Raw genomic sequence first — 24640 nt, forward strand, 5'->3', positions numbered from 1 at the left:
TGGCTCCCCTGCTCTAGTAAGCATCCATCTACAATCAGTAATCAAATTTTGGTATAGACAATTATCGTTAATAAGCATGTTGACTAGAACATTGCAGTATGTTTCAACCACTAGGGGCATGATGTTTTATTGTATGACTATATTTAGACCATATAAAAGGGCGAGGCGTTCCATGTAGATATTAGTTGCATGAGGAATGAATATGTTGAAACCTAGAATCCTATTAGTATCACTGTTTCTGAAGAACCCCCCCTAATGCCTCCCTTTCTTGGGTTACCTAAGCTTGAGCCATTGATGTTTAATTTGAAGGTTCCTGAATCAACTGGCTTCTATTTTATGTAAATAGTAGTCCTTAAGCAAGGTTTCTTAATAGAATCTGTTAACAATTTAAACTCCGTTGCGCTTTTAACAATATTTTTTAACAAGAGAGGAGTTTTATTGTTGTTGAAGATGAGATTATTTCTTTGAATCCAAATATGCCAAAGGGTGAAAGGCAGGATATCTGCCTTTGCTAAATATCTGTTAAAAGAGGATTTTGTTTGGCAAAGAGTTTTTAACCAGTTGCGCATAGTGAGGTCATTGTGGGGTTGGTTTCGGTATTTGTAGAAGCTTCCCAGTTGATCCCAAATAGGTTTTGAGTGGAGGCAGTTGAAGAACATGTGTTCCATGTCTTCTTCTTCATTCTGACATATGTTGAAAATGCTGGAGACAGTGATTTTCCTATTAAAAAGCATTTTGGATATGGGGAGTCTATTGTGGGCTACTGTCCATAGAAAAGATTTAATTTTGTTTAGAGTATCTAGCTTCCATAACCAAGAGAAGTCTATCATGTTTTCTTCTACTTTTGATTGAGTCGCAACAATTTGGTAGGCAACCTTTGTCGAGAAAAACCTATTAGATCCTTCCACCCATGAAAATTTGTCAATTTTTGGCTCGCTTTGTTTTACATAGGTGCTAAAAACATTTTACGGATGTTTTCTGGAAGCTCGAAGGAGAGGTTGTTGAGGTTAAAGAAGCCCTCCTCTAGGATGGAATTTAGAAGGAGACATTGGTCATTGAGAGGTAGGGGGCCCTGTATGAGGGATCTTAGGGGACCTGAGTCCATAATCCAGGTATCATGCCATAGGTTTATGGATTCCCCATTACCTACTTCCCAATGGATGTCTTTTTCACATATTTCTCCTCCAATACAAATGTTTTTCCAGATGTGGGTTCCTCCTTTTTTATCTAGGGAGTTCCATTTGGTGGAGGGATTATTCATGCTATATCTACTCTGCAGGACTTTTACCCAGAGAAATTATTTTTCCCTTGCAAACCTCCATGCCAGGGTTGCATTGAAAGAGTTGTTTTTCCATTTGGATTTGTATAGCCCCAAACCACCTTCCTTCTTATCCCTAGCCACTGTGGTCCAATTAACAAGATGGCATTTTCTTTTTTCAGAGGTGCTCCCCCATAAGAAATTTCTTTAGATGGTGTCAATGTTTTTAAGGGTAGCTTTTGGGAGGATGTAAATTTGCATGACGTGGTTAGGGATGGCTGCTACGGTGGATTTTATTAGGGTAGTTCTTCCTGCTATAGTTAGGAGGTTTATTTTCCAACCCTGTAGCCTACTGTTGAGTCGATCAATGATATATTGGAAGTCTTTTTTGGATGGACTTGAGTTCAGAATTGGGAATCCCAGGTATTTCCCTACTTCATTTGAGGATCTCATGGATAAGCATTGGCTGATGCATTCCTTGTTTCTGGAGGGGGTATTTTTGGAGAAGATAACTCTTGACTTTTGAAAGTTAATGGATTGACCTGAATAGTTGCAGAATTTATTTAGGGTGTCTATTATTGAGTTGCAACTTTTTTGGTTGGCTCCTGCCATTAAGATTAGATCATCTGCAAAGAATAGGTGTGATAGCCGTGCTCCCTTATTAGACATTTTTATGGGGATCCAATTGCAACAATCAATTTCATGATGGATAAGCCAGGACAACATTTCCATGCAGATTATGAACAGGTAGGGGGATAGGGGTCCCCTTTCCTAATCCCCCTTGTGGGTCTAAAGAAATCTGTGCTAGACCCATTTATCAGGATAGAGGTTGAAGTGGTAGAGATACAGAAAATTATTAGGTATATTAGGTCTTTGGAAAAATTTAAAGAGGTCAGTGAGAGCCTTACGAAGGACCATTCTATTTTGTCGAAGGCTTTTTCCAGATCAATTTTAATTATCATTTTCCCTTTCTTCCTCTTAGTTCTCTTAAAGTAGTTCATTACTTCGTTGACAATGATGGTGTTATCAGAAGCCCTTCTCCCTTTTAGGAAACTTGTTTAGGTGGGGTGTATGACCTTTGGGAGGAGCGGTTTGATTCTATTAACTATAATTTTTGTAATGGTCTTGTAGGCAGTGTTACAGAAGCTTATAGGTCTAAATTGTTTTATAGTCTCTGGATTCTGACATTTTGGGATTAAGCAAATGTAGGTTTTGTTCATTTCCTCCACCATCTTTTTATTTCTAAAGGTTTCCTTACAGAAATTGATTAATGAATTTTTCATTTCGTTCCAAAACTTCTGGTAGAAGAAAGGGTGGAGACCATCCGGTCCTGGAGCTTTATACGGTTTAAAAGAGAAGACTGCTTGTTTAATTTTCTGGATAGTAGGTTCCAAGCTTAAGTCAGATTGGTCATTGCTATCGATAGCTATCACTTGAAATTTTGTATCTTTGACAACTCTTTCTGCAAATGTGGCGAGCACTATTTCCCCTTTTGTAACAACGTTCGAATTGTCAAATCCAAATAATGCACGTGCTTTGGGCACCAATTTATCATCGACTTTATTTCGTTTACCACTCTTAAAAGAATAATATTTATAGAGCTACCTGGATCAATCATGACTCGTTTCACATTCGTATCATGTACAAGTAAAGATATTACCAGTGCGTCGTTGTGAGTGATCATCACGCCATATGCGTTTGCATCATCAAACGTTATGTTGTCTTCTTCCAAAACTTGGCGAACTCGCTTTCTATGGGTAACCGTGACTTTTGATGTCTTTTTTGCAGCCGTATACATTACATCATTGACCTCTTCTCCTCCGCTTATCACATTAACCATTCTTTTTGGTGAGGGGGGTTTTGGAGGCTCTTGCCTATTCTTCATATACGCTTGCTTACCCTTTTCACTAAACAAATCGGTTAAATAAACTTGTTTTAGCAAGTGGTTTATTTCACCTTGTAGCAATCTGCAATATGTTGTTTTATGACTGTGGTCATTATGAAACTCGCACCAGAAATCCGGATTCCTTCTGTTAGTGTTCGATCACATTTATTTTGGCCACCGCACCTTATCTCCCATACTTCTTAAAACAGCTACTAGCTCAGAAGTACTAACATTAAAACTATAATCACCAATCTTTGCCTTCGTATTGTTATCCCGCGCATCTCGCTCCTTTCCCAACCTAGATGATGAACCTTCATCTCTGTCCCTTGATCTAGAACTGTACTTCGGGTTTTTTTGTTTAGAACGTGAATCCCGTCCTGTTGGTCCCATGCAAGGTTCATACATGTTCTTACCAGACCTTTTTTCCATTTCTGGTAACCTCGAACTTGTTCTTTCATCTCCCCGTGATTGAGTGATAGTATCTTTCTCTATCCACAGCTTCGTATTATACCTGTAATAAACATCATTCCAAGTTGTAGCAGGGAATTCTCGTAAGCTTTCTTTGAGTTTCCTCGTAGCCTCTGAGCTTTTTTCATTTAGGTTACTTGCAAATGCCATGGCCGCCCAATTATCAGGTACATGTGGTAACATCATCCTTTCGCGCTGAATCTATCCACAAATTCCCTGAGTAGCTCTGTATCTCCTTGTTTTATTTTGAAGATGTCTTCCATCCTCTTTTCAACTTTTTGAGCTCCCGAGTGTGCTTTTATAAATGAATCTGCAAGCTCAGCAAAAGAATCAATATAATTTTCTGGTATAAAAGAATACCATGTTAGTGCTCCTTTTGTGAGTTTTCGCCAATTTTTTTGACCAACACCGACTCAATTTCTTGCTTAGTCAAGTTGTTTCCTTTCACGCTAGTTGTAAATGCAGTTACATGATCTCGTGGATTGACTGTCCTATTATACTTCGAAATATCGGTCATCTTAAACTTTTTTGGAATCAGCAATAGAGCAGCACTTGGCTTCCAGGGCTGTTGAGAATATTTATCAATATCCACTCCTTTAATTACGGGCGGCACACCAGGTTTCCGATCTGTGTGATCGTTCTGCTCCTTGAGCTGTTTCTGCAAAGTTAGTACTAAACTTTATAAATTAGAATTATTTGGGGTACCTGACCTTCTATCGCGAGATTCATTGGGAGTTCCTCCACTGCCTGAATTAGCAAGTCCTGAGCATGGGTCCTCTATGGTTGCGGTATTGAGGTGGAGTTGGTGGTACAGTTGGTAATCCACTAAAGAAAGCTTGAAGAGAATTGTTGACGTGTTCCGCAATTAGTTGTTTCAATGCATCTTCAGCAGTTTGACCCTCCCCTTGTTGATTATTCGCATGTGACGTTGATCTTTCAGGTGACCCGTCTCGGGGGTATTGAGGAGAATTTTAGGGTGAAGGGATTAGAATTTCATCCTCTTGTTGATTATGTTGGTTCAGTTGGTTTTGTTGGTTGTTGTCGTTGGCAGTCGACATGATTGTTTGACAGAAAAATGAATTTGAAAAGTGAAAAGATTATCAAATTCTCGGTAACAGAACCAATTTATTTAACCAAAAATATATCTTTCGGTCAAAGCCTATTTTTAGAAGAACTCGATTTACTGATAACCAAGAAATTTCGTACTTTCTCAATTATATGAAAGGAAAAGACAAAATTAAGTAAAGAAATAATTGATTGCAAAGTACAGATAGCAGAAAAGTAAAGTGAATATATTCCAATATTATCTCAAATGATTCTTTCAAATGAAATTCTCTTCCCTTTTATAGGGGTTTACATTTATAGCGTTTTCTCCCTTTTATGGCTGAATCATTTTGACATTAATGACACTAATGATCCGTTATAATTGGCAATCGTAACTGTTTGTGGAAATTCTATAACGGTTCCAATTCTTCTTCCTCATTAATTAGAGGTTCGTGAATCTTTCCCTTCTCATTGTCTTAATTCATTCAGCCCATATTTACTGAATGATTTAAACTCGAGCAACTGCATCCCTTCATTTCGTGAGTGATTTGCTCGTGCCTCTTGTATCTCGTGCATCTTCTAATGCAGTATTCCAGTTGTCACCTTCTTAGTGATCCACGTATCATGCCTTGTCAGCCACACATAATTCCACGTGTCATATTTATTTTCTACTAATATACTTCTGAAGGTGGGATAAAAGATAAAACTAAATAAACGGATTATTCATCCAAATTTCAGTTTGAAACTCATGTAATTAACCTATTTTTCTTTTGGTTAACCCTAAAGCCGGGATAGATCCAATTCCTAGAGGCATACCATCAGAAAAAATTCCTTGAGCGATTGGGTAGATCAAGAAAACTGCGGTAGCAGCTGCAACAGGAACTGAATATGCAACATCAATCCAAGGTCGCATCATGGCATAGGTAAAAGGGAACGAGGAGGCACGCGTCCCAAAGTGACGTATATTTTTTGGTAATGGATATATTCAGGATAAACTGTGTTAGAATAAGCAAATAAAAATATACTAGAAAATCAAACCACGTGAGGAGGATGATTCCAGCCTTTATAAAATATCCACCCTCAATCCGGGCTCACAATGACCGGTATTGATGAAAAAGAAAAAAAGCTTTCAATAACAATGAAAAGCAGTGGTATATTGCTTTGGCATGCGTGTTACAATGTCCTCAATGAATTATCAAACCACTCTTTATATATTAGGGGAGTCCTACTCTAGGTACAATTCTGAAAAAGGTAAAAAAAATTCTGTTTAACTGATTGTCGGTTCTTCATTGATACGTGCCGAGATCCACGCCGTGATATCTGGCCGATCGCGGATATTTCGCCTTCTGTTGGTCGTGTTTGATTGCCTGACAATGTTCTTCGGAGTCTTTCGGGGTTCGGACCGATCCCGAATCATGAATCTGATATTCTCGAGGGCGGGCGTTATGACCCGGACTTTGACTCGATGAGACCCCTGCCTTGATTCCGGTCCCTCGTCTACATGTCTCGAGCTAAATTTATCTTATCGGAGACTGGGGTGTACCATGAGCCCCGTTTTACCCATATATATATAGGGAGCAAATTATCTTATTGTCTAGAGCAAAACCAAAAGCTACTTTATGCTAAAAAGAATTCCGTTAATGAGACATGCAATATAACTCTTTACATTCAGTTCTTAATTAATAGATGACTATTGTCATATATAAATTCAGCTGGTTGATATAGTCATACGTTCAGAATAAATATATATGTTAACCCCCCCCCCCCCCTCTTTTTTTCCAATATCAAAGTAGATATTCTAGCTAGCACAAATCTATTGCCCCTGTCTAGAATTTTAGTGGATATGATCTTTAGGACTAGGATAAACTAAAGGATCATAAGGCCTCATTTGTTTCATGCTAATCTAAATTTAAATCATTCATGTCTCAGCCTATCATGTAAATTTATTTTTTATTTTTGACGATCACTTATTAGCTTTTAAAAGGTCTAAATATTAAAACTTTACATACAGTTTTACAATTATTGACCCGTTCAGTTAAATTTTCATGTGAATTTTACACTTTTATCAATTTTTTTCATTGTCGCCGCCGATCATTACCATACGACCAGCGTAAACACCTCCACGACCGATCACCACTCCAAAACCACCTTTATTATTAGCTGCTATCGCACAACCGCCAATACAAATTGCTAAGCACATCCACTGCTAGCCATTATTACCAATAATTTCTTCCCAGAGGCAGATGCAGGATTTGAATTCTAGGGGTTCCGCCCTAAAGATTTTTGCCATTACCCTATTTTATTTTTAAATTATTGGTTCAAACCTACTATTTATTACTATAATTTTAGTCAATTTTTACACATAAAATTTATGCTCTGCGTCGAAAATATTAGGTTTAGTTGAACACGGTGTAAAACTCTACATCCGCCTCTGCCAACCACCATAGCACATTCATATCACTCTTGGCCACCTACCATCACCATACAACCACCACTTGCCACAACTGTACAACCACCATCGCTAGCGCTTTCCACCGTTAATAGCTTTTAGAGTATGGTTCGCCAAGAAAATAATTTACGCAACACCATGTAAACTAATAACTTTGTACCACTTTTTAAAGTGATATTTATTTTTTATTCATTTAAATTTTCATAATTATTAGTCTTAGATAAAGAAATTTACTTTTTTTAAAAAAAATACAATATCTTAGTAATTATATATGTATTTGAATTCAAACGTTTTAATCTTAATAAAAACCAACATCCTGCTATGCAATATATTCATTTAGAACTACTATCGACTGCCAGCCTATCTTTCGGCTAACTCCTAACTTCGAATTGGATTATATGGAGTCATAGATTAACAATAACGATAAATTAGAGGAAGAAGCAAAGAGTGAGAAAAAGTCGTGAAGCTATCAAATTCTTAATTTCTTATCCGAGTTTTGCCAAAGATGTTAAGATGATATATCGTAAACGAGTTAAGAAGAAGATCATATTCATTAGAGAAATGACGCGTTAATAAAATATGATATTAATTAGTACATGAATTAAGTTCGGAATCAGAGTGTAATCCAATTATCCAGAAGGGTATATCGTCCCTTATAAATTGGGGAAATACGACACATCAAACATTTATACTGTATTTATCATTTATAGCTATACTTTTAACAAATTTACCATTCATAGCTATATCTGAATTTTACAAAAAATTCATAAAATAATAGATTAATTGTTTGAACTAAAACAAGAGAGTAACGAGCTCTTGTAGCTTAGTTGGTTAGAGTGTCTGCTTAGCTAGTGGAGGTCTTGAGTTTGACTTTCAACAATAATATTTTACTTTTCGATATCTTTGTATTTCGCCTTAGTTGTATTCATTGCGCGAACAAACACAATACATATTGATACATGTTGTATTCGTTGCCCAATCGAATACAGGTGACACATGTTTTATTCGTTGCGAGTTTCAATACAAGTTAATAACAATTGAATATTAGTTCTAAATAGTAATTAGGCAAACTATAGTCAGGGGCGGATCCAGTACGAATAAGTACGAATTGACTCGTGTTATTTGGAAAACAGTACGAATTGTCATATATATACTGTATAAATCAAGGTGGGGTCATGCAAAATTACCTTTTTTTTTCCTCTCCGAGGCCTCCTGAATTTAAATTAGTTGACTTTGTTCTAAGTATGAAGACATAATACACTTGTGAGTCATACAATTAAATTGGACCACATGTATAGGCCTCTTGTAATCTATATGAAACATAGAATGTGTTTTAGACGCTTTAAAAAAATTCTACCTACCAAATCTCCTTAATTACGCCAACTTGCTCCCAGAATAAAATCATACCCTATGTGGTCTCACAAGACAAGAAACATTTTCTTATTTTTGAATTAGAGTGTCACTTAAGCAGGCATTTAAGAAAGAGATAAAAGTTTACTATAATGATCACATACTCTTGTCATTGACGTTATTAAATATATACGCAAATTTTCAAAAACACATAACATGAACCGAATTCAATGACCAAGAAAATGATAGTATACAAGAGGTAATATATCATGTTGGAGTTAAAATGGAACTAGTACTAATCACGACTAACCTTGAGCAGGAGGTTGGGACACCACTAATTTGATGCAGAGGATAGGTGTCCGACATTTAACTTTGGAAAAAACACTTCTAACACAAAAAAGAAATAAGTTTTAGTAAAAAGTAGTTAAAGCATGATGATCAGTTGATGTTGAACTGATCATTTTGAAAAGGGCAATGATTACAACAGACATTATTTGTCATCTTATTCTTCTTCATCTGGGGAAGTGGAACAAGGCTCTCCTTGTAATGGATGGTTGACGAGTAGTGCAATAAGTGATCAAAATCAATATCGACAGGAAAATCTTTAATTTGATTGGTGTGAATATCGTACAATCCCATTTTTCCTGGTGTTTCTTCCATTCTATAGAAGACCATGTTGCGGAAGCCAAATGTATATAGTGTGAATAAGTCACAACTACTATACCAAAAATTATGATAGCCATCAAATAATAAATAAGACAATAAAACAACAATAAAGGAAACACCAGAATTTACGAGGTTCGGCTAATTTTGCTTACTCCTCGGACACAACCAATATTTTATTCCACTCCAAAAATACAAGTGAAATAATACTAAAGAGAGAAGATACAAATGCCTTAAACAGATGAGAAGGCAAATGAGAGGTGTGTTTCAATCCTAAACATTAGGCCTTCTTTTATAGGGGAAAAATCCTCCCCAAACTTAACTCCCAACCAATGTGGGACTTTGGCATTTTGCCAAACTTCAACAAATCTCCATCTTGGCAAAATTCCACATTTTCAATTCTCTTTCAATAACAAATTTTGGTTGTGTCTTTATCTTCAATCTTCAGTGTTCAACAATGTTGATCAAATCCAAACAATGTTGAAACTTGACCGCAGTCACCACCTTTGTCAGCATATCAGCAGGATTCTCTGTAGTATGAATTTTCTTCACCGTGACTCCACCTTTTTCTATGACTTCTCGTACGAAATGATACCGAACATCAATGTGCTTCGTCCTTGCATGATAAACTTGGTTCTTCGCTAATTGAATAGCACTTTGACTATCACAAAAAATTGTGATACCTTTTTGTTCAACACCAAGCTCCTTTAGCAATCCTTGAAGCCAAATTGCCTCTTTCACAGCATCTGTAATAGCCATGTACTCTGCCTCTGTTGTAGACAAAGCAACTGTTGACTGCAAAGTAGACTTCCAACTAACTGGTGCCTTTGCAAAAGTAAACACATAACCAATAGTTGATCTTCGTTTGTCCATATCACCCGCAAAATCTGAGTCACAATATCCAACTACAGACTGATTGTCTTCCTGCTCAAAAACTAACCCGACATCTACAGTATTATGAATATACCGTAGAATCCACTTCACAGCTTGCCAATGCTCCTTCCCTGGATTGTGCATATATCTGCTAATAACTCCAACAGCTTGTGAAATGTCAGGCCTTGTGCAAACCATTGCATACATCAAGCTACCAACATCATTTGCGTATGGTACCTTGACATATACTCTCGTTCAGCTTCATCCATTGGCGACATAGTAGTACTTAGCTTAAAATGGGAAGCAAGTGGAGTACTAACTGGCTTAGTCTTGTCATCTATGCCAAAACGTTGAAGTACTCTCTTCAAATATTCCTTTTGAGATAAACAGAGTTTCTTTGAACGTCTATCTCTAATTATCTCCATGCCAAGAATTTTCTTTGCCTCACCCAAATCCTTCATCTCGAACTCCTTCTTCAGTTGAATCTTCAACTTATCAATTTCTTCCAAATTCTTGGAAGCTATCAACATATCATCAACATATAGGAGAAGATATACAAAGGAACCATCTTTAAGCTTGTGCAAATACACACAATGATCGTATTTGCTTCTCTTGTACCCTTGCCGCAACATAAACTCGTCAAATCGCTTGTACCATTGTCTAGAAGATTGTTTCAATCCGTACAACGATTTTTCAAGTTTGCACACCATATTTTCTTTTCCAGCAACTTTGAATCCTTCTGGCTGAGTCATGTAGATTTCCTCCTCCAAGTTTCCATGTAAAAACGCAGTTTTTACATCCATCTGAACTAGTTCCAAATCCAATTGTGCTACCAAAGCCAACATAATTCTAATGGAGGAATGTTTTACAACTGGAGAAAACACTTCATTGTAATCAATTCCCTCCTTTTGAGCATATCCTTTGGCCACCAATCTTGCTTTGTAGCGAACATCTAATTGGTTAGGAAATCCTTCTTTCTTTGCAAATACCCATTTGCACCCAATTGCTTTCTTTCCCTTCGGGAGATTGGCCAATCTCCATGTATGATTATGATGAAGGGACTGTATTTCATCATTCATGGCAATCCTCCACTTATCTTCTTCTGAACTTTGGACAGCGTCTTTATAAGTAGTAGGAACATCATCAGCTACAATTGAGGTTGCACAAGCAACCGTCTCTATGAGACGAACAGGTTTCGTTATTGTTCTTTTTGGCCTGCTGGTTGCTATTGATTCAAGTTGTTGTTGAGATTCCTGAGTTGGAATCTCCTCTACTGGCTCTCCTTCCAGAGGGTAATCTTCATTTGTTTCCTCCTCTGCTTCTTGTGTAGGAAAAATAAATTTTCCCTCAAACTCCACCTGCTTAGAAGCACCTTCATTTTGTTTGGTATCTTCTGTTACCTTATTTACCATAGCAAATTCATCAAAGGTAACATCTCTGCTGAATATTACTTTCTTTGTCATAGGACACCATAAGCGATATCCTTTGACTCCAGAAGTAATTCCCATAAAAATAGCCTTCTTTGCCCTTGGATCCAATTTTGACTCCGTCACATGATAATATGCAGTTGAGCCAAACACGTGTAAAGAGTTATAATCTACAGCAGGTTTTCCGTACCATTTTTCAAATGGTGTTTTGCCATCAATAGCAGCAGATGGTAGACGATTAATGAGGTGGCATGCATATGTAATTGCCTCAGCCCAAAATTCTTTGCCCAAGCCAGCATTGGACAACATACACCGTACCTTCTCCAGCAAGGTCCGGTTCATACGTTCTGCCACTCCATTCTGTTGTGGTGTATGTCTAACAGTGAAGTGTCGGACGATGCCATCATTTTCACAGACCTTATTGAAATGATCATTTTTGTATTCACCTCCATTGTCTGTGCGAATACACTTGATTCTCCTGCCTGTCTGATTCTCCACCATCGTCTTCCATTTGAGAAAAATTCCCAACACTTCATCTTTGCTCTTCATTGTATACACCCATACTCTTCGGGAAAAATCATCAACAAAGGTTACAAAATAGTGCTTCCCACCCAATGAAGGTGTTTTGGAAGGACCCCAAACATCAGAGTGTACATAATCCAAAATGCCTTTAGTATTATGGATCGATGTACCAAATTTAACCCTTGTCTGTTTCCCTTTAACACAATGCTCACAAAACTCCAAGTTGCAAGCCTTTACTCCTTTTAACAATCCTTGATCTGATAGAGTTTTCAAGGATTTTCCTCCAGCATGTCCCAAGCGCATGTGCCATAGCTTGGTTGCTTCTGCCTTTTTGTCGTCACTGGATGTTACTGTCGTTGTCCCAATAACTGTACTGCCACGATAGCGGTACATATTATTATTCTTCCGATTAGCCTTCATTACCACTAGTGCACCGGAGCATACTCTCATCACTCCATTTTCTGCAATGATTTTGAACCCTTTTGATTCTAGGGCTCCCACAGAGATGAGATTCTTCTTCAAATCCGGTACATATCGAACATCTATCAATGTTCTGATCATTCCATCATGGTTCCTTAATCGTATTGAACCAATGCCATATGAGGTAAGAGGGATGTTATCCGCTGTGTGGATGACTCCATATTCTCCTTCTTGAAATTCCACGAACCAGTCCCTGTTGGGACACATATGATAGCTACAAGCCGAGTCCATCAACCATATGTCTGATAATGTTGATGACTCTGTTGTAACTAATGAGAAGTCTGAATCATCACAATCAGCTACATTTGAATCCATAATAGCCTTTCCATTGTTATGTTTGGCCTTATTCTTCAACTTCGGACAGTCTTTCTTCCAGTGCCCTTTTTCTCGACAAAAGGCACATTCATCTTTGCTGGGTCTGGATCTTGACTTGGATCTTCCCTTCTTTGTCCTCGTTTGATTTTGAGGACGACCCCTCACAAACAGTGCTTCTCCTTCTCCGCCCTTCTGTTTTTCTCGCTTTCTTTGTTCATAGCTGTACAAAGCTGAACAAACTTCTCTGAGAGAAATTTCGTCATTTCCATGGAGTAGAGTAGTTTCAAGGTGCTCGTACTCATCAGGAAGTGACGCCAACAACATTAAGGCCAAGTCACCATCATCATAAGTTGTATCCATATTTTGCAAATCTGTGACCAACTTATTGAAACTGGTGATATGTTCATTCATCGTGGTACCAGGAACATAGGTGAAGTGAAACAGTCTCTTCTTCATGTACAATTTATTTTGACTGTTTTTCTTCAAAAATTTATCCTCCAGTGCTTTCCATAATTTACTTGCAGAAGTTTCCTTTGTGTATGGATATTTCTGCTCTCTAGCAAGGTAGGATCGAATGGTACCGCAAGCAACACGGTTGATAATTCTCCAATCTTCTTCTCCAATAACATCTGGTTTCTTTTCTTCAATGGCCAGATCTAGCCCTTGTTGAAAAAGGACATCTAGAACCTCGCCTTGCCACATCCCAAAATGTCCGGACCCGTCAAAAATTTCTACCGCAAATTTCGCATTTGACACAATTCTTGTCATAAGCGAAGATGCCAATGATGACGTATTGTTGACACTTGATGTAGATTCTTCTTGTTTATTGTCCCCCATATTTGACACAAATATTATTTAATAGCTGACGACACAAATCAAGATTATTTCCTTTCTGATGTAGAAGATCAGACTAAGCTGCAACTACAGAGCATACTCAGACAGAACCTTGACTCAGTTACCAAGATAAATCTTTTCTGATGTGGAAGATCAGACTATGCTGCAACCACAGAGCATACTTAGACAGTACCTTGGCTCTGATACCAATTGTTGCGGAAGCCAAATGTATATAGTGTGAATAAGTCACAACTACTATACCAAAAATTATGACAGCCACCAAATAATAAATAAGACAATAAAACAACAATAAAGGAAACACCAGAATTTACGAGGTTCGGCTAATTTTGCTTACTCCTCGGACACAACCAATATTTTATTCCACTCCAAAAATACAAGTGAAATAATACTAAAGAGAGAAGATACAAATGCCTTAAACAGATGAGAAGGCAAATGAGAGGTGTGTTTCAATCCTAAACATTAGGCCTTCTTTTATAGGGGAAAAATCCCCCCAAACTTAACTCCCAACCAATGTGGGACTTTGGCATTTTGCCAAACTTCAACAACATTAACATAGCTTACAATAACCCCATGGCTGCAGGTCATAACATAGTAGAGAGGTGGCTTCAAATGTGAATTGCTTAGCCCAAGATTCTGAAACACCTCGATAGTTTTTGAGAGCCCAAATGTGAAATGACAGATAACCTGTGGAAGAGACTGAAGAACCAAAAATGGCTAGTGTACTTTCCTTGAGTAGTGCAAGCTTTCGATGGTAATGTCTAATTGGTTTTTCTTGATTAAATGGTGTTGCTTTCTGTCTAAATTTTTCCTCAACCATATCAAACGCAATTACAATACTCAAAACCGGTCCAACTTTATCATGTCTTATCCAATGAATAGCGTCATTTGCATTCAAACAATGCCCATGTTGGACTATACTATACGGAAAATCCGTCACCATTTCCTTTGCGGGGATACTACTATTATCACCATTCCACCTAGTGATTTTAATATATGCAGTTTGATTAGCATAGATTATGACCCTAACCAACTTGTAATCGTTGATGATAGGAAGAAAGGTGAAACCTGTAGCTATACTGTAATAAGAGCGTCCATCTATATCTCCTCGTCCGATACCATTGAAAATCCTGTACTCTCTTGTAGCAATGTTCCACACCACTGCTGAGTTAGAGCACGATGCAGATGAAAAACATACCATGCCTCGACAAGCGGCTGCCACAACAATCTGTCTACATCTTTTAGGAAGAGTAGGAGGAGGTAAAAGTAAATCGGTAATAGTTTCATCTTCACACACTGAGACGCTGTTATATACATGTTGTTTGTAGAAACATATCAAGTTGTTGCGCTTGGCTCGATCGTGATGCATGTTGATGAAGGGAAGGGAGAGGATTAAGGCATGCCAGGATCGACAGACGCTTTTAAAACGCAAAAGTGGCTTCACAGTTAATGCTAAGAGAATAGCCATTATAATTTCTCCTGGGAGAAATTTGCTAGATCCGTTCATGGCTTCATATATAGCATCAAAACTATCCTTGTCTTGTCCAACCCCTCCTGAATTAGATTAATTTAGAGTTGAATTAATTAGTTCACCTAGAAATAAGTCTCAATAAATCTCCTCCTCAACATTGAAATGTGCTAAAAAATAAAACAAGCCCGATCCATCAAATCTTAATTAAGTAGACTCTTGTTAATTAATGTAATCAATTACTCCCTCCGGACCACTTTAAGTGATTTTTTAGTCTTTTTTTTTGAGGTACACAATATTCAATGTTTTCAGATATTAAGAAGGAATTAACTTCTTCTTTCCAAAGTTGTCTGTGGAGTAAAAAGCCTATGAGTAGTTTGTTATATTTCCAATGAGCAAATGAAGGTTATTGTGGTTAATTTCATTGTTAAGTAATGTTAAAAGGTGAATTCCTTAATATGTGTGAAAAAACCAAAAAAAAAATCACGAGATGTGGACAAGAGGGAGTAATGAAAAAGAATTTAAAGGATAAACTAAGGAAATACTAAAGACCAATGCTTCTTATAATTTCTTCCCCTCCCCCAGTCCTATCTCAATAAAAGACTACACTAGGTAGCTAGCTATGGATTGGATCATTGGTAAGATAATAGCTAAAAAGATTCTTTAGCAGAAGCCTGAAACCAAAATAGAAAAATCACTTGGACACTGAAAACATAATCAAGTAAATGCATTACAAGGAGTTTATTGCAATTGCTGATTTCCAGTAAATGTTCTACTTTAATCAACAAAAATGTGTTCCACGTATAGTGAATAGTAACATATGTAAAATGTCACTACCTTTTTTTCCCTGCGAATTAATCATCAATCAATTAAGAAAAAAAATGTTAGATATGCACATATGAAATTGAACATATTAATTTTACGATCCTTACAAAGAGAAAAGCTTAAGATCATCTTAATTACGAAGTAATACTCTTTTGGGCATTAAAGTTTGTGAACTATACGTACAAAGATTAGAGACATGCATGCAAGCCTCAATCCGAATTATATATGTGTTTCACTTTTTAAAATTTATTTGTGAAAACTAGCAGAAATGTATAATTCAAATGTATGATATGGATTCTGAATTAGGAGCTAACAGTGAGAAATTTGCCATTAAGCCAGGTTATACTAGTGGTATGTAATACTAATAGGTAACAAAATTCAAATAATAAGATAAATTAATGCAGGATAAAAGAGAAAAGAAAAGGTCTCAGAAAACCCAAAGGGTCCAAGCATATTTCAACACTTATTTAACCATTCGGTAATCAGTACCATCTGGCCCGACTAATCCGAATTTTCAGAATTCAAATTCTAGGCATATGAACTCTGGTTGAGGGCGGAGTGATCTCAACTATTTCCAAATTACTTACGTGAGTAGAAAACTGAGCAGGATGTTCCAGCAGTCGTGCTCATGGCTTGATTCTGTTTGTTTCCTTCTCGATATCGTTGTGCATTTCTTTTCTTTTTCCTCTCTAATGACTGCTAGGGCGGCTCTAGGGTAGGGCAAGTGGTGAAACCCTTGCCTTAGGCCCCCAAAAATATAAAATATTATTACTAGAGCTGTCAATATGTGCGGGGTCAGGCTAGCCCAACCCAATCCACGTGGGCTTTAGCAATTGACGGGCTGGGCTGGGTTAGGCTGGGCTAGTCCACTATTTTGATGGGCCTTATAATGATCAACCCACCCCAGCCCTATGTGGGCTGCGGGCCCCCACGGGCCGGCCCATTATTTTTTAAAATATAATTTTATATTTTTCTTTAAGTTCTAACTTAAAAAAAGATAAATATTTAAAAGCTAAAAAAATCTTATTGGAAAAATTTCAGAAAACTTAATACTTATAATGTTCCAATATATCACAATAAACACTAAAAAATGAAAGACAAGACTATGATGGTGTTTGGCTAAGCTTATAAGCTGGTCAAACTGGCTTATAAGCATTTTTTGGCTTATTTACGCGTTTGGTAAAATTAAAAGTGCTTATAAGTCAAAAGTCATAAGTTGGTCTCCCATAACTTATCAAATTTCAGCTTATAAGCACTTTAGGTTTGACCAAAATATTTACTATTCTATCCCTAAAATACTTATTTTTAAACCAAAACTCTTCGTATACCCAGTTCTTCCGCTGCTTATTATTAATTTCAGCACTTTTATCCAAACACGTAACTGCTTATTTTGTAAATCAGCTTCAGCACTTAAAAATGCTTTTCAGCACCTAATGCTTATCAGCTACTCTAAATCAGCTAAGTCAAACAGGCTCTATATTTCATTCATTAAAAGTCAAAACTCAAAATAAACTATTCAAGAAAACGTCAATGACGCTTATGGGATATCCAACACATCATCTTCATCAATCTCATTTGAATCCGCTTGTGAGAAGGTTGTCTTAACATCTTCATTTTCACTTACATCTACAATTTGTATAAAATATTAATTAGTTAATATTAAAAATAATTAAATTTTTAAAACTAATTAACGTTTTAAGACTTTGATCTTTTAATATGATGAGCTTAATAAACTTTAAGCTTGGAATACTCTTTTCATATTTTTTATGTCATATAATTTTAATTTTATATTTTAAATACATATTTTAATTAGGCTTGCAGGCCGATCCAGCCCAGCCTCAGTCAAGCCTCACGGGCCATGGACTTTTTCGGGCCGGGCTTAAAAGCCTCGTTTATAAATGGGCTCCAATAATTCTAGCCCAGCCTTGCTAAATCACGGGCTGAGTTGGGCTTGGTTGGCCCAACGGGCCAAGCCCATATTGATGGCTCTAACTATTACTCCCTTCTAATTTATGTGAACCCATTTGATTGGGCCCGAAGTTTAAGAAAAAACGAAGATTTTTTAAATTTGTGGTTCTAAACAAGTCAAAAAGGGGCACAGAGTATTTGTGTGGTTATAATAGCTTTTCATTAAGGGTAGAATTATAAGTTTAAGCTAAATTGTTACCAAATTTAGAAAGAGGTCATTCTTTTTTGAACGTACCAAAAAGGAAATAGGTTCAAATAAACTGGAACAGAGGGACTATATATACTCACCTAGGGTAGGGGTAAGGTTTGCGTACGCACTACCCTCCCCAGACCCCACTAAATGAGATTATACTGGGTTGTTGTTGTTGTTGTTGTTGTTATTGTATTAATAAAAGATTTCAAATTGTAATAATTTTTAAAATTTGGTAGAGGTATGACTGGGTGACTTAATAAAATAATTTTTTTCTCTCACTAATTTAAATAACATATTTACCTTATCATCATTCTATTTTTTTCTTTCATGTATAGTCTTTTTTTATGTTTCTTACGATTTTATTTTCTAATTTCAATTCAAATTATCTAAATTAGTTGTTCCTTTTTGTCATATTTGATTGATCCACACACCAGAAAGTAAATTTTTTTGTGTCTCATCTTTTTTAACTAAGATATCCCCGAGACAAATATCACAAGGCTCAAAACACGATGGATAATGGGCTCACCCTTTTACCGTTTTTACTTAACGTAAGAATTCAATACCATATGACGTGCGCCTATCCCGTACATCTTGAGTTGCGCTCTCACCACTAGATCAAAGTCATGCAGCTTTTTTTGTGTCTCAATATTTATGGAGTTTATAAAGAAGTTTCAAGGTCTTTTAATATATTTTTATTTTAGGCCACCAGTTCTGTTGAGCTGCCCCTCATTGATGATCAGTTCTGTTAAGATGCCCCTCATTGATGATCAACAATTATTTTTAAATAACATATTTACCTTATCATCATTCTATTTTTTCCCTTCATGTATAGTCTTTTTTTATGTTTCTCACGATTTTACTTTCTAATTTCAATTCAAATTCTCTAAATTAGTTGTTCCTTTTTATCATATTTGATTGATCCACACACCAGAAAGCAAATTTTTTTGTGTCACATCTTTTTTAACTAAGATATACCCGAGACAAATATCACATGGCTCAAAACACGATGGATAATGGGCTCACCCTTTTACCATTTTTACTTAAGGTAAGAATTCAATACCATATGACGTGCGCCTAACTCATACATCTTGAGTTGCGCTCTCACCACTAGATCAAAGTTATGCAGATTTTTTTGTGTCTCAATATTTATGGAGTTTATAAAAGAAGTTTCAAGGTCTTTTAATATATTTTTATTTTAGGCCACTAGTTCTGTTGAGCTGCCCCTCATTGATGATCAGTTCTGTTGAGCTGCCCCTCATTGATGACCAACAATTATTTACAGACTACTGTCCCACCATGAATGTGTTGTTCAACCAACTTCATTAACATTTAGTAACTGAATGACATACTCAGTGTCTTTAATGTTCTTGTCACTGTTATTTTATCTTAATCGAAACTCTATAAATTTGATTGAGAATGTTAGGGGTGGCCTAGTGACTCTAGTAGGAGGCTCGTAAAGCCCTGATTTAGGTCGGCAAAATTTTTAATAATGAATTTTATAATTTTATTTCAAATTAGACAATATTAATGTTCATAGAAAAAATTAAAAAGTACAAAAGATTTGTAAAAAAGAAAGATGTCTACTCATTAATAGTAAAATATTTTTAAAACTTTAAATTAAACTACTTAAATATTCATATTAGTAAATATATTATTTACAACAATATCATAGGTAACATATTGCAAATACATGTCTAACATCTCATTTATTTAAATTACCCTTTAATATAAATAATAATAGTACTATGTGAAGTTAAAGACTTTATGTCATTTAAGAATATATATATACTATAAACAACAAGTATGAAAAAAAATGGCAAGACTAATTCTTTTGCATATATGTGTGTATACGTACTATATTAAAACTTGACTTTAGACCACTAATTTTATGAAGCCGCCCTTGGCTTTAGGCCACTAATTTTATGAAGCCGCCCTTGAATGACTGTTGCTCGCTTCTATCCCTCAGTTCCTATATATTAATTCAAGCGTGCAATTAGGAAGCCCTAATAACGGACTTTTCCTTTTCTTTCTAATATTAGCTCTATTTAATTACCTTTTCTTATATTAATAACTAGTTAATGTGTCTGCGCTTCGCGCGCGCGATTAAATATATACTTTTGTAAAAGTTTTTTTGGTACATGAGCCTGCAAACCACACAGGGGATGTAAACCATACTAGGCAAGCCATGTACGACATGTTCATCCCAGAAGGCATTGAGGGAGGATTCGATCTCAGGTCTTCTATATGGATACCCTCCAAACCAACTGCTCAACCCCAAAGGGTTACTTTTGTAAAAACGTTATTGATATATATAATAAAAAATTTATACTACCACAATAACAAAGAAACACATAATGCAAGGTATACATATAAAAAAAAATCAAATGTAACATACTAAAACAAGTATTCATGTGAATGACATTTCTCCATTTTGTTGTTTTTACATCCAAATGGAAAACCATTATTAATTCCTATAGATCTCCTTACCATTATTAATTCCTATAGATCTCTTTTTTTGCTCTTTTTTTTTTTTTTAACTATATGTACACTTTTAGATGAACTCAACCCATATAATTCAACAGTTGGAAAAGTAACTCCTTGAAAATCTCAAAACGGGAAAAAAAGAAGATGATATTGCTCTATATCTCAAAAAATACTAAATAATTTAAAATCGATAATCCACATGAAGTGGAACAAAGCGAACTACATTTCTAACTCAGTTATCCGCAGTCAATATCTCTTGATAACTCTAGCATATCAGATAGAGATGTATAAATAAGCACTAAAACTGATAATCCACATAAAGTTTTTTGCTCATGGTTACTCAATAATTATTGCTATATGTTTGTCAAGTTTAAAAACCCACTAAATCTCATTTTTTTAGTATATTGTAAGCTTCATCCCTCCCCACGAATCCCGCTTATACAGGTACTGAAGTTAATCACTTTACATTACATCACCCTCCTCTTCTTCCCTCTCACGTATGACATAAATTATAGATGGTTTATTAAAAGTAAAAAATTTAAAAACTTAAAGTATTCATAAAGAAAAACTTTAAAAAATTTACTATGTGAAAAGTGTTCCACCCTCTCAAAGTATTGCTATCCAAAAGTACTGCATGGTTAAGCTAATTAAGAATAGTTCAAAAACATTTAATTCAAACTTTGTTGCTGCGACCAGCAATCAAATAGAAATTTTTTAATTCAAACTTTGTTGAAATGAGTAACATCCGTTTCCTTTTGGGATTCTAATACAGAGTAACGCTCCATTGTGTAACAGCGACTTTTAGGATTTTAATTTAATAATTTGAACATATGCAATTAGTATGGAATTAATGACGTCACTCTGGACATCTTAAATATCAAATTAATTTTTTAAAAGGGGGAAAAAGACAAAAAAAATTGAAGTAAAAGATAAATAGAAATTTTGGCGGTAGAGGATGTCATATCACCTCTCTTATGTCCTTCAATTATATATATACTAGTTAATAGTTAATTTGCCCCGCGCTTCGCATAGTCGAACAACACTTTTTATAAATTTAGTGGATATAAAAAAAATTAATTTCATATTATGAAAATTTGAAAAAAATATCTATAGAAAACATATTAAAAAATTAAAACACATATTTAAATATAATAACAAAAATATTTTATAATAAAATATATAATATATCTATACTATATTAAAAGCACGAAGGCCCTTAGCGAAATGTCGTTCGTCTTTTTTACCCTTTTAAAATGTAGTTCACACTAGACAAAATAGTCATTTTATTATTTTCTAATATTTTAGCATTTTAAAATCAGCTATAATAATGAATATTGAATCCTTCCTTATAATACATAAAAATCCTCGTATGTAGGAGTTTAAAATTCGTTCCTTATTTGATTAGTAACATAACTGTAATATGTTTACTTTTCTTAATATTTGAATTTAAAATTAATTAACAACCGCCAGAAAGTACTATTGCGTGTGCAAGGCCAATAATTAGCTTTTTGGTTGTATTGTATAACAGCGTTGCCACCTAATTCTACTATGTCTATGTGTAAGGCACCAGGAAATTAGATTCAAATAAAAAAGAGTCAATCTTAACTAATAATAATATCCTAAAAACAAATTGGTTATCAGTTTTATGCCAAATAACATGTATATTTGACCGAATGGTAATGAATGTGAGTAATATAATGGTTACATATACGTAGCTTATTATAACTAATTGTCACGACTCCTAATGGACCCGGATTTTCCACCATCGGGAGTCGTGATGACGCCTACTCGTGAAAGCTAGGCAAGCCGTGTAATATAGAATCCCTAACTCTTTTATTTAGCCTTTTTAACAATTTAAATTAATAATGAAATATTAACAATAAATAAATACATGCGGAAGACTAAATCTGATAACTTAGCCAAAACCAGTACGGCAATACCAACATATATCTCTACCCGGAATTCGGTGTCACAATATCACGGACCACCTACGAATACTACATACAAATGTATAGAAAGAAAGGTACAATCTGTCTCTGAAGTAGATAAAAATAGAATACATATAAAGATAGAAGAGAACGTCTGGCCTGCGGACGCCTGCAGGACTACCTCAGGATCTCTAACTGGACTAAAGGCAGCCACCCAAAGCTACGGTCCAAAAGCTGCCGCTCCGGGATCTGCACATAGTGCAGAGTATAGTATCAGCACAACCGAGCCTATGTGCTGGTAAGTGTCTGGCCTAACCCCGGCGAATTAGTGACGAAACTAGGACCAAACTACCAAATAAACTTGTGCAGTTATATAATATGCAGCGGAAAATAAAACAGGAATAAACAAGTAAGGATGGGAGGGGGTACATGCTGCGGGGGAATATCAATAGCATCAATAAATTAAGAGAAGGGTGTAAGGATAATTCAAAATTTACAGTAAAACAATAAAGAACTCGTAACCAATCTATAAACACTTTGTATTATCAATTGTTGCGGCGCGCAACCCGATCCCAAAACATAATAACATTGTTGCGGCATACAACCCGATCCATATCATTTATCACTGTTGCGGTGTGCAACCAGATCCAATTATATTATTATTGCGGCGTGCAACCCGATCCAATTATATCATTGTTATGGCGTGCAACCCGATCCAAGCATAATATTGTTGCGACGTGCAACCCGATCCAAATATAATATTGTTGCGTCGCGCAACACGATCCACATATACAGTTCAACACCAATCACAACAAGAGTCACACCAAGGGATCAATTGTCATGACCCGAATTCCCTAACCTCGAGAGTCGTGATGGCGCTTACTCGTAGAAGCTAGGTAAGCCATGAACTTAGAAATCATTACCTCTTTTGTTTTAAAACTCTTTACCAATTTCATTAGCAATAAATGAGCATGTAAATAACAGCGAAATATGAAATTTAGCAGAAGACTTAAGTAGATGAAAAACCAAAATATCTCGAAACCAACACATACTTCTAGCCAGAACCTGGTGTCACAACATCCACGGACTACTAAGAGTACTAAATACAACCGTTTAAAAGAAATATAAAACTGTTTGTCTCGAATACATGAGATAACGGGATGAAGTATAAAATATAGGAGACGCCGGGCCTGCGGACGCCTGCAAGGCTACCTCGACGTCTCGGTGGACTGAAGGCTAGCTCCCAAGCTAGTGCTGCTATCCAATACCTGGATCTGTTCAAAAGAGCACAGAGTGTAGTATCAGCACAACCGACCCCATGTGCTGGTAAGTGCCTGGCCTAACCCCGACGAGGTAGTGACGAGGCTAGGACCAGTCTCCAGATAAATCTGTGCAGTTATATAACATTTGGCGGGAAAGTAAGCAGATAATAAGCAATTAAAGCTGGAAAAGGGGAAACATGCTCCGGGGGTAGCAGATAAAACAGAATATCAAAGAATAATAAAGAAACTATAATTTAACTTCTAACACGGATAAAGAGAAGTAAGGCAACTTTCATTTTTAGTTTCCTCTTGTTGCAGGCGTGCAACCCGATCCCATTTCTCATATCTTGTGGTAGGCATACCACCCGCTCCCATTTTATAATATCTTGTGGTAGGTGTACCACCCGCTCCCATTTCATTAACTCTTGTGGTAGGTGTACCACCCTCTCCCATTTTATCAATCTTGTGGTAGGCGTAGCACCCGCTCCCATTTTATAATATCTTATGGTAGGCGTACCACCCGCTCCCATTTCATAATATCTTGTGGTAGGTGTACCACCCGCTCCTTTTTTCAGTTCATCACACAATCATAAGAAATCCTGGCAAGAGAATAAAAGTAATATAATAATTTTCCGGCAAGGGAACAACAATATCGAAATAGTCATCCCGGTAAGGCAGAATCAGCTATAACTAATATCACTTAGCTGGTACTCAGTTCAGTTAATGGAAATGCTCAATCATAGAAGATCATTAATTAAAGCATACAAGGTGTCGTTCAAGAACACAAAAACTTTCAATTTAAGACCCATGGTCATGCTTGACACCAACGTATAGATACTCGTCACCATGCCTATACGTCGTACTCAACAGAAGTAGGTAGCAAATACGACTCAACTCCTAATCCCTCAAGCTAATATTAGACCAAA

General features: G+C 36.1%; 1 protein-coding gene across 1 annotated transcript; it reads right to left on the reverse strand.

Moving 5' to 3' along the window:
- Positions 1–14136: 14136 nt before the first annotated feature.
- LOC142162393 (F-box protein At3g08750-like) lies at positions 14137–15054 on the reverse strand. The gene has a single exon (XM_075218742.1). The coding sequence runs from the start codon at positions 15052–15054 to the stop codon at positions 14137–14139; it is 918 nt and encodes a 305-aa protein (XP_075074843.1).
- Positions 15055–24640: the final 9586 nt, after the last annotated feature.

This window comes from Nicotiana tabacum, chromosome 7, assembly GCF_000715075.1.
Source record: "Nicotiana tabacum cultivar K326 chromosome 7, ASM71507v2, whole genome shotgun sequence".
In the NCBI taxonomy this organism is placed as follows: Eukaryota; Viridiplantae; Streptophyta; class Magnoliopsida; order Solanales; family Solanaceae; genus Nicotiana; species Nicotiana tabacum.